We start from the raw sequence: 11,764 nt of genomic DNA on the forward strand, positions 1-11,764 counted from the left end.
TTAGAGTCAGAGAAAGGAGATATTGTAAATTTTTCAAGAAAATGCTATTAAAGAGAATTGTATGGTAGAGATATTTGTTTTTAAGGACTCTAACGAGTCGTATATGTTTGTTTTTACAAATGTATCTCGTTTAGATATATTTCTACATGAATTTAAGCCACTATGTGTCAGTCAAACTGTTAATGTAATATTTTCATTTATATCCATTTGTTTTTAAATGAATCTTAATTATCGTTAGACTGTAGCAGTAATATAAAAGATACATAAATATGCCTATGGATGATATAAGAAAATGCACGTACTTTTATTGTATTTAATCATATATTTACAATATGAGATTAAACCAGATAAGTGAACTGTACATTTTATTGTATTCCCTCTTTTGCACTCGTATAGCTAAATATGGTGCTGGGCAATCGAAGAATAATGTACCCATATGAATGATTAATACTTTAATTAAGAAATAATAATTATTTAGAAGAACTGTGTTTTTAATATAAAATGGGGAAGCACAATTTCTTGACGCATTCATGACACCAAATGTAGCAGGTCGGCGTGATGTCAACACGTAACTGTTTAATACGTGAAATATTACGTCATGCGGATTGACTTAGAAGTGCGTAGACGTCTAATGAATTATTTTTCACGCCTAACAGCCTATACAGTGTGTTAATAAGTGTAACATCATTTTCTTATATCATTTCGATTCTAAAACATCTTTTATATATAAAATAGTAGATCAAATAAAGTAGCATATATCATTCTCGGCGCCTGAATAGCGCCAAATGATACGAAATGTACATGCAGTTTTCATATCAAAATTTCCAATATCATATATCAGTAACTGTTCTCAATTGTCATGTGGAAATCGAGGCCAAATGATTGAGTTCCATTGATACTATTTTCAGGGACAATCAAAATTTGATAACTTTCGGTAAATTACAAGTACATGTCTCTCTTGCTCGTTTGTTTAGGTATAATTGCCCCGAGGAAATGCAGCTTTATAGTGTGTTTACTTCCACTACATATAGCGGTATTGGTGATATCTTAATGGTTTGTCAGAAATGACTATGGGCTATATTCATAGTAGTTAATCTCAAACTTGACTTAGGGCTATATTCATAGACAATACTCCAACACCATTCATTGAGTACACTCAAATAAATTGCCTAACGGTCACGTCTTTACTCAGGAAAGATTTAAATTTGTATTCATAAAGGTGAGTGACAGTCGAGTCAACTCCTAAGAGTGAGTGAATGTTGAGGGAGGTCCTGGGGACCCTTGAGTGTTTCTCAAGGTCTCATACTGTAAGTAAAATTGATAAATTTACAATATTTATTTAACAAGAAGGTAAGATAACATTGTCATGTATATATCTAAAGCGAAAGTTCATATGTGTGCAAGGTATTTTGGGGAAAAAAAGATAGTATGTTTTTTTTTTAATGCATGTTGCTAATGACGACAAAAAAGCAAAAAGACATTAAATCGATGCAAACGGTTAAAATAGATAAAGGAAATCAAATATACATTTACGAAACCTAATCTAACGGGGCTCGTCAGTCCCTCTCAGAAAAACACATCGTAGTAACAAATAAATACATTTCACAAGCCTAGAAACTGGTTAATTCTTACATTCCCTTAAAATTAATGTCATGAAGAAAACCAATATCTTTCATATGTCATTGTTTAAGTGACAATGGAAACCTTTATTTTATAAAAAATAATTATGTCTTTGATATTTGAAATTTAATATGCAGCCTGGCATTCGGGAAACATTAACAATTAATGGCAGAGTTAAAAAATCTGTTGTTAAATTTCAATTTCAGCGTGTATCTTTAAGTATAAATGATGATGATGGACTGACAGACGAACGGACGGACGGACGGAAGGACGTTTTGTAAAACAAATAGACGGGAGGATGAAAACACATACAGACACACAATAAGATGACAACTTCCGACTACAAAAATGATGATGAATACTTGCATACCTTTGATGTTTTTGTGATATGAACCATTATATCCGCTAAATCCATTGTGTACAATGAAACCATTACTCGAGCTGTCCTCCCGAAAGTTAAGATTGAGTGGGATTCATGAATATGACTATCGAACTCCACTCACACTCCCGCAAGGTATACTCGAGGTTCACTTGAGTGATACTTACCAAACTTTGAGTCAAGTGTGAGTTTGAGTGACAACTATGAATATGGTCCTAAAACTTTGGTAAGTACATGTATCAATCAAGTGGACCTCGAGTAGACCTTGCGGGAGTAACGAAGTAGGAACTTAATATTGTATTATCTACATCAAGCTGTGATTACGTATGTATCAGTTTTGAATGTATTTTCTCGTTACCCTATTGTTCTATGTCTTAATTAAAAATGAATGTGGTTCTGGGACGATCTGTGAATGAAAAGAATTGGAACCACTGCCTTACCCTTGCATGATCGTAAGAGGCGACTAATAGGGTCTTAACACTTGGTTTTGCAGTAACTCTGTGATTCCAGTAGGTATGCAAATTTTGACTCCATACCTCATGTTTTTATTTCAATGTAAATGAGATGAGAAACCAAAATTTGTAGTCCTGTTTGGCGCCATATAACCTATACTGTGTTGGTGCGCCGTAAAACCCAAATAAATAAATAAATAAATAAAAATGAAACGTAAACTATGTGAATATGGCATATTCAAATGATATCTAGATATATTGATCGTACTGACAATATTAAACATCGCTTATTTTTGTTGAAAAACAATTTTGAATGACAGGTCCAGGTTGTTTTAGTGGGAATGTATAAACGAAAGGATAGACTATTAACTTTGAAACAAATGAAAGATATTTCAAAATTTTGAATTTGGCTAAGTCGAAGAATATTAGATAATAGTATATTATACCATTTTCTATATTTGGAGTAAATACCAAAAGATAAAAATTTTAAGACAGGCATTACATATGTCTTTTAAAAAATAAAATAAATAGGTATCAGCACTTAAAGAAATGCTACCAGCACGAAATAAAACACATGCTTTAACAGAGAATGCTAAGCGAACAGTAATACTTCAAATAAAAGAAATATTTTATGAAGAATTTATGGCATTAATAAATTGTGTGGATTGTATGCAAGGCTGCTAAACATTTGCACATCTTTAAAGAAGTGGAAATAGACAAAAATCTTCAAACTATAAATAATCTTACTTTTTAAAACACCCATTTAAAATTGCCCAGTCAACTGAAGAAATAACAGATAGAAAATGTAATTTACATAATTATATAATGAAGAAATGCAGTACATTTAACTGTTATTATACTGGAGTCACTATGATACATTTTACGGTCTGGATGATGTTCTGTTCGTTTTAATATTTTATTTTGAAAAGAATTAAGTGGAAATTAACTACCTTGCATAACTTCAAATCAATGCAAAATTGGTGAGAAAGGAGACACATTATGATATTGAATAGTTGAGATATCGTTTATGTGTTTACCCTCAAAACAGAAGCGGGTAATGTAATACGCAGTGTATTGCATAACCCAATAAAGTACTTCGAAAATATTTGTTTGTTTCGTTAAGATCTAACTATCTGCTTTCGAGTAAATTCATATGCATATATTTGTTTGGCCAATAATGATGCTGTATATGGCATAATACAGACAATCCAGGATCCAAGTTAAAGCTTAAAAAGGATAAAACCTGGCAAAGAACCTAGGAGGAATGCGTTTAGCATATCAACGATGTTTCTAGATACCTATATTCTTCACAGAAAGGACATACTATTACGAAGTGGGTGAGTGTTTAAATGTGTAAGGACATTTTATGGCTGCAGTTGAACAAAGTGAATTCAATAGATAAGAAATTAAGGAATGGTTAAGTGAATTATGTTAATAAAACAATTCAGGAAAGGCATGAAAATTACAAACATCAAACAAATTTGAAGTTCCCATAAATCTGAAAGGAGGGACATCCTGGTAGCTCCACGCCGTTACATAACTGAAATACTGTTGAAAATCGGCGTTAAACCCAAAAACAAGCAAAATCGTGATAGCGAAAACAAGTACTTTATTTAATGATAGTAAAGAAAAAAGCTGTAATCTTATGAAAAACAATTCAGTTCCGTATTTACAAGGAAATTAAACAATTCAACTCCAACACGAAGTGCCATCGTTCAATTTCAGGTCCTGGTGTAGGAAAAGCCTGAAACATACACTTCAAGGTAACAATAGAATGGTAATACCATAAAATATTAGCTAACAGCCAGGCTCTAAAAATATGTTCTCATCTTTCAAACATCTGTAACTAGAAGTGCTTTTTAGATTAACGCAAATGTTTCACCTGTATTTAATAAGGTAATGAACATCTCGGCGCGTAAAGCTATCTGCATGTTGCCTTTGCAACAATGCTGTGGAAAACATTCCAGCACACCCACTTCCTAAACTATCTTGGAAGAGGCAATACACTGAACAACTTGAATCATGGCTTTCATTTCGGATTCTCATATGTGGAATACATTTAGTAACACGTATTGACCTTCTATCATCTTCAGATGCTTGGTACAAAACTGACATAATATTATTTAAGCTTTTAATACAGTTATCCGATACTTATGATTATTCAAACCTGAAAGTTTAGTCACGGAAGAACCAATCATACACGTGGTTAGAAGCATTTTAACGAAGAGATACAGCAGAGTGAACAAAAGATAAAAGGCGATGCTCCTACGGCGCTTCCAAGGGCACGGTCCTGTGCCCAGACCTGGGGTCAATTACTTTAAAATATAATTAATTAAATTACAATTACATCGTGGAATATTCAATTAAATTACAATTACCATTACATGAATTTTAGCAATGTAATTAATTTAATTAGAATTACATTGCAAGTTGTAATAATATTACATTCACTTACAATACTGAATGTGGTAACAACCTTACATACTTTTTACAAGAACACTGGAGTAAAGTTCTTTACTTTGAACTACATATACATGATAATACATACATAAACTGATTTCAGTTATTTCAAAATTGAATTTATGCTCGAAGTCAAATATATGTCAGCAGGAGAACATCACTCAGTCCTTAATATTATCAAATAAACTGGAGCAAAAGAAGCTAATAGTCAGCCCATAATATTTGATAAATGTGGTACACGGGTAGAGAAGATGCAGGTAAAGCCAGGAATTTCTGTGAATTCTGGATAACTGTTACTGTAAACTCATAGGTAGGATTAACTCTTTAAGAACCCTTTTCTTGGACACTGCATATAAGTTAATCAACAAGAAAGATGGATTTTATCATGACTCACTTACGACGAAACATGAGGGGCTAATAAGATCAGTCCTCGGCTATAGAGTAATTTTAGACATGTACCTTAAATCCAACATAGGAGTAAACGACATGTGACGAAATTATGAATCAAGAAGTGAGGTTTGTGCCATCGACATGCTAGAAAAAACTGAAGCTCTCACTACCGCAGGAACATCGTCAAGCGGACAGACTTACCTTCAGATACAAAGTAGCGGAGAGCCAGGTACCAGCAACCCCACCTTAAAGGCAAAATATAAGAGAATCATTAAAAATCTAAAATTGTACTGAACACCAAGTGATAAGAGTATTTGTATTTTAAAAGTTTGATACAGGGCAGTTAATTCACACCATTGTCGTGAAAGTCTGTTTGGACTGTAACAATCGGGACAGTAGTGAAATCCACTCAAAGATAGTAGAATGTTTTATATTTGCCCTTCGTAAGTACAACAACAACAAACAACAACATATTTTAAAGTTCTGCGCGTTACGGAGTATAGCCGCAGAACATATGTCTTAACGTTGTGTAGCACAACTATTTGTGCGAATCACTGATGCGTTGGATCACGTGATCAGTGATTGGTCAAGTGGTACGTGGCGGGAATTAGTACGGGTAACGCGGTTGTTTGTCAGTTCTACGCTTGGCTTCGATTGTTTCACTTCTACTTTTGAGCAGCGGTCAACCTTACGATGGATAGGGAAGAAATGTCAAATTTCGTCGAAGGAAAAGTGAAAGATGTTATACAGTCGAATAACAGGGAGCTTCTGAGCAGTATCAGCAACATGATAGCTAAGATAAGTGACAAGTCTTCTTCTGCTATTTCTGTTTTAGATGTTCCAAAATTTAAACGTAAAAGTAATGAGGAACAATTTAAATTAAATGCCAAAGTTATACAGAAGATAGAAGGTGCGCATTCAGCCGTGGAATCAGAGGATTTATCGTCTGCTAAAGAGGCTATTATTCAAGGTAATTTTTTACGATATGCACTTATCCGTGATAACCTGATTTATGTAGGCCATAACGGTTCATGTTTTCACAGGATATACATTAAGAAAACGGATAATGTTTGCGTCTGTTTACATCAATATGGTAAAAATTGACAAAAAGTGATATTTTTTTCAGCCAGAGACATGTTGAAGCACCGACAAAAATTAGTGCTTCTTGCCGATACGTCGGATTTGGGTTGGAGATTGGTCAGCGAATACGAGGCAAATCCCATCGCTAGCGATAGCGACGACGAAAAACGTATTTATAAGGCGGAGGCTCGTGCCAGTAGGAAGGCTAAGGCAGACAAGACCAAAAAACCCAGAAAAAACAACTGGCCATACAAGCGTCCAGAGGCATCGGGATCTGCGCAGGCGTCACAGGGCATCAGACAGCGTCCCGGGTTGTGTTTTTCCTGTGGAAAGGCGGGTCACTGGAAAAATGAATGTACACAGAACAGTTCTTACCAGAACAATAAGTTAAGTAGTTATTTTGAGATTTTAGACTCAGTAAAAGTCACTGACTTTACCAAAGGTACTGTGTGCCAAGATAAGTCTTATCTGAGTAAAAATGAAACATTATTTAAGGCCGAGAAAAAAGGCAGTGACCAGATGTCGGATAAAGGTATAGTAAATTCTATTTCACCTGTAGGCCGATTAAGGCAGAATAAAGACAAATGGTGCAGGGTGTCCTATAATCAATATATTTTAGACGTTGTTGAAAACGGATATAAATTGCCGTTTAAGAACATACCAGAAAGTGCGCACTTGAAAAACAATAGATCCGCACTTGAAAACAAAACGTTTGTTAGAACGGAGATAAAGTCTTTGTTAGAAAAGAGGGTAATATCGGAAGTATTAAAAAAACCAATTGTGGTAAATCCACTCACAGTTGCATATAACAAGGCTGGAAAGCCCAGACTGGTGTTAGATTGTAGGCATGTAAATCCTTGTTTGCATATGTTTAAGATAAAATTTGAAGACATAAACACAGCAGAGAGTTTGTTTGACCTTAATACGTTTGTTTATACTTTCGACTTAAAGAGTGCTTATCACCACATAGATATTTTTCCTGAACATACTACGTATTTGGGATTTTCCTGGATTGATGACGGAGTTGTAAGATATTATGTGTATAATTCATTACCATTTGGAATTGCTTCCGCAGGGCACATCTTTACGAAAACTCTAAGAGTGTTGATTAAACACTGGAGATCATTAGGACACAGGGTAATTATGTTTTTGGATGATGGAGTAGGGGGACATGCTGAATTTAAAAAGGCCATGTCGTCTAGTAATTTTATACACAATTCTTTGATAGATCTGGGGTTTTTACTTGCGGAAGAAAAATGTTGTTGGAACCCTTCACAAATAGTATGCTGGTTAGGCCATATTTTGAATTATAGATCTAACTGTATGTTTATTTCGGAAGAAAGAATTCTTCGATTAGAAATGTCACTAAAGTCAGTCAAAAGACAAGTTAGACTTGATACATGTAAAATGTTTAGCAGCAGTTGTAGGCCAAATAATTTCCCTACAAAGTGTGGTAGGTAGAATAGTCTGCCGGAAGACCAGAGATTTATACAAATGTATTATAGGGCGTGCTAGCTGGAACGCACCTGTTAAGGTAAGCGAAAAGGCTCAGGCTGAGCTACAGTTTTGGCTAGAAAATGCAAGAAAATTGAACAAAAAAGGTAAGCGATTGAAGCAGTTATTTTCTGCAAGTTTAAGTATGGCAACGGACGCTAGCGCCGTTGGATACGGTGGATACGTGAGAAAAGACGAAAAGTCATATGCATATTATAGTAGTTTGTCCAAGGAAAAGACATTTATTAACCAGTCCTCAGGTGTTGAAATAAATGAAAAGGTGACTGGGTTCCCGGAAGTGAACCATGAGGAAATGTTCCAAGGTATGTGTAGCAAGTTTCCACCGGAAGTAGAATATTACACAGTTTTTGCTCCCGGATGTGAGCAAAATGTTTCGACAAACATAGAACAAGGTTCTACAAAGGAGAACTGTGGTAGTTTGTCCGAGGAAATGTCAATTTTTGATCAGTACTCACTTGTTCCGTTACATGAAAAGATAACGTATTACGAAACCGGGTTCCCGGAAGTGAACCACGGGGAAATGTTTCAAGGTATGTGTAAAGGTAGCAAGTTTCCACCGGAAGTGGAATATCTCACCGGTTTTGCTCCCGGATGTAAGCAAAATATTTTGATAAATGATGAACAAGGTTCTATGAATAAGACTCCCGGAAGTGGGTCTAGTGGTCTGGTGCTCCCGGAAGTGAGCGCATTGTACAGTAAACACATGTCTTTTACTTTTAGCAGTACAGAGGTACATGGGTCTTGGACAGAAGTAGAAAGAGAAAGAAGTTCAACATGGCGCGAACTTGAGGCTCTTCATCGAGTTTTAAGAAGTAACATTAATATATTAGTGAATAATCATGTCATTTTCCTTACAGACAATAAGAATGTGAAATTTATTTTGAATTCCGGCAGCTATGTTGACGATTTGCATGAAATTTGTCTTAAAATTCACGAAGTGTGCGACATAAATAGCATACAGTTTGTTGTAATTTGGATACCAAGGTGTAGGAACGCAGAAGCAGATTATCTGAGTAGGTGTCTTGATTGTGACGATTGGTCTGTAAATGAGGTCATATTTAAACACTTGAATAAGAAGTGGGGACCTTTTACAGTCGACAGGTTTGCCACACATTATAATAACAAATGTGACAGATTTAATTCAAGATGGTGGGTACCCGGTACAGAAGCAGTTGATTGTTTTACACAAATATGGACCGGGGAGAATAATTGGTTGGTACCACCACCAAATCTAGTCGTTCAGTGTTTGAATAAGTTAAAACACGATAAATGCTTAGGAACTTTGGTTATTCCTGAATGGAAATCGGCGCCATTTTGGCCATTGTTAATTGATGAAAAGGGTAATTTCAGTTGCATTGTGAAAGAAAGTTATGTTTTTCCTTCTACAGGTGCTGTCACAAGGGGAAAAGGGAACAACGGAGTGTTTAATATAGAACCTTTTAGTTTCAGAATGCTAGCATTGAAGTGCAGCTGGTAAAAATCTTCAACATTATGAGATTTATTGAACATGTACGATCGAAGTTTGACCTCATGTATGTCTTTCAGGTACTGGCTTGAGGCAAATACTAAAAAGAAAGTTTGACGAGGCTGGCGTTCAGATAAATAACGAAGAACAATGTATAGACAGAATGGCTACACATATTTTGAGCTCTAGAGCTGATAGCACTGTAAATAAATATGCTCATCAAGTGAAAACTTTTAAAGATTTCTGTATTTCGAAGGGATTTCCCTGTGATCCAGCACATTCCATTCACGTCGCCATGTATTTATCGAACTTAATAGACAATGGAAAATCGGACAGCGTAATTATGGCAGCTTTTTATGGAATTAAATGGTACCATAGTATTAACGACTTCCAGGATCCAACGGAGAACGTAGTGGTGAAATCTATGCTAGAATGTGCGAAACGGTTGAACTCTAAACCCACAACGAAAAAGGATGTAATTACTACAGAACATTTAATAGAGCTTTGTAATATGTTTTCAGAATCTACGGATGTTATCGTACTCCGCGATCTGACAATGATTTTGTTAAGTTACGCAGGTTTTTTGCGTTTTGATGAAGTTAGTGAATTACGTAGTAGTGATATTGATATCAAGGACAGATACATATCTTTGTTTATTAAGAAAAGTAAAACTGACATATACAGGGGTGGTAAAGAAGTACTTATTTCTAGCGGTGAAACGTCGGCTTGTCCAGTTGCTATGTTGCAAAGATATTTACATTGTTCAAGTATGCATTTAAAATCAGACTCATATCTTTTTAGACCTGCATGCAGGTCCGGCCACAAATGTTTTTTAATTGATAAAGATAAAAAGCTTAGTTACACTCGATCAAAAGAATGTATTGTGTCTAAGTTAAAGCTAGTTGCGCCTAATTTGCGTTTAGGAACACATTCGTTGAGAGCTAGTGGTGCCACCACTGCCGCCAATGCTGAAGGCGTTTCAGATAGATGTCTAAAGCGACACGGTCGCTGGAAGTCTGATTTGGCCAAAGATGGTTACATAGATGATTCATTAGAGAAAAAGCTTTTTATTACAAAACAGTTAAAGTTATGAGTACATATATTGTTTAAGGAAAATTCGAATTTGAATGACATAGGCTCTAACATTTGTATTAGTTCTATCGCAAGTCTTGCCCATTGCAAAACAGAGTTTGTGTTTTGTGCGTAGTTATGTTAAGACTTTAAAGTTCTGCGCGTTACGGAGTATAGCCGCAGAACATATGTCTTAACGTTGTGTAGCACAACTATTTGTGCGAATCACTGATGCGTTGGATCACGTGATCAGTGATTGGTCAAGTGGTACGTGGCGGGAATTAGTACGGGTAACGCGGTTGTTTGTCAGTTCTACGCTTGGCTTCGATTGTTTCACTTCTACTTTATTCAAATTCGAATTTTTGTTAGATTATAATGAAAACTTTGATTCTGTAAACTCTATGTAGTTTATAATCTGGTTTGATAAAGTTGATATACTTTTTGTAGAAAGTTGAACAATTCTCAAGACATAATGAATAATTTGTCTAGTTTTAAGAAAAGCTATTACTTTTTATTATTTTATACTACCAAGATACAGTAGGCACAGTTTTCCAGAGTTTTTTACATTCCCAGTTCGGGAATGATTTTTTAATCTCTGGTTTTTAATCTGGCCTATTGTATCTAGGTTGACGGCTGTACTGTACAGTCAGTGTGTACACAAGATAATTATCTGACAATGTTATTTGTATGAAGCTGATATGCATATTGTATGCTATTTGATTTTGTTTATAAAGAATATGATCATATATTCATGTACTTATACATAAAATGCTCAAAATAAAACAATCGCAAGTCTTGCCCATTGCAAAACAGAGTTTGTGTTTTGTGCGTAGTTATGTTAAGACTAGCAAATATCGACAAGAACTTGCCTTTGGCTAATGAACTAAGCGTCTCCAATGGTGTGTTACGATGAACAGGTCAACTTGGGAATAAAAACCGGTCTAACATATATACAACCTGGGATGCACTAAGTTATTAAGTGTGAGGATAACGAAAAGCAGTGTAATGTCAATTAGGACATAGAAGATATTTAGAAAATAAAATCTATCAGAGAATCCTCTGGAATTATAGAGTATACCCAAGTAAAAATATAGAAGACCCGAATTGATCAAGTCCGTTCAAGGGAGGTAATGAACTACGCGATACTCCTTACGTCCCACCCCCACGAACTACGTATGAGTATAGTTATATTTTTGCCATGCTGTTTATTCAGAGTAATCAATGAAAAAAAAGTTAATATTGTTATCATTTTCGTAGCTATCCATGCAATGATTTTGGTAAACACTTAATTTAGTAAAAGTGATTATTGTAATTTGAAAGTTAATGACTTAA

The 11,764-nt window shown here is 35.1% G+C and overlaps 1 protein-coding gene across 2 annotated transcripts; it reads left to right on the plus strand.

Annotated features, from left to right (window-relative positions):
* The first annotated feature begins 6,058 nt into the window (after positions 1 to 6,058).
* On the plus strand, positions 6,059 to 11,271 carry LOC123557092 (integrase/recombinase xerD homolog). Of its 2 annotated transcripts, XM_045348321.2 has the most exons (3): positions 6,059 to 6,271; positions 6,428 to 6,823; positions 9,442 to 11,271. In XM_045348321.2, exons 1-3 carry the CDS (start codon positions 6,088 to 6,090, stop codon positions 10,452 to 10,454), a joined length of 1,593 nt encoding a protein of 530 aa, XP_045204256.2. In that variant the 5' UTR covers positions 6,059 to 6,087; the 3' UTR covers positions 10,455 to 11,271. The 2 variants fall into 2 exon arrangements, with proteins under 2 accessions (XP_045204256.2, XP_053375474.1); XM_053519499.1 differs by lacking the exon at positions 9,442 to 11,271 and having other exon boundaries at positions 6,428 to 9,432.
* The last annotated feature ends 493 nt before the right edge of the window (positions 11,272 to 11,764 follow it).

Source organism: Mercenaria mercenaria, chromosome 12, assembly GCF_021730395.1.
Source record: "Mercenaria mercenaria strain notata chromosome 12, MADL_Memer_1, whole genome shotgun sequence".
In the NCBI taxonomy this organism is placed as follows: domain Eukaryota; kingdom Metazoa; phylum Mollusca; class Bivalvia; order Venerida; family Veneridae; genus Mercenaria; species Mercenaria mercenaria.

Bases quoted from the DNA above. Each gene is read 5' to 3' on its own strand.
- LOC123557092 (XM_053519499.1), top strand. From the start codon at position 6,088: ATGATAGCTAAGATAAGTGACAAGTCTTCTTCTGCTATTTCTGTTTTA. The intron at 6,272-6,427 runs GTAATTTTTTAC...TATTTTTTTCAG, and splicing joins TAAAGAGGCTATTATTCAAG to CCAGAGACATGTTGAAGCAC.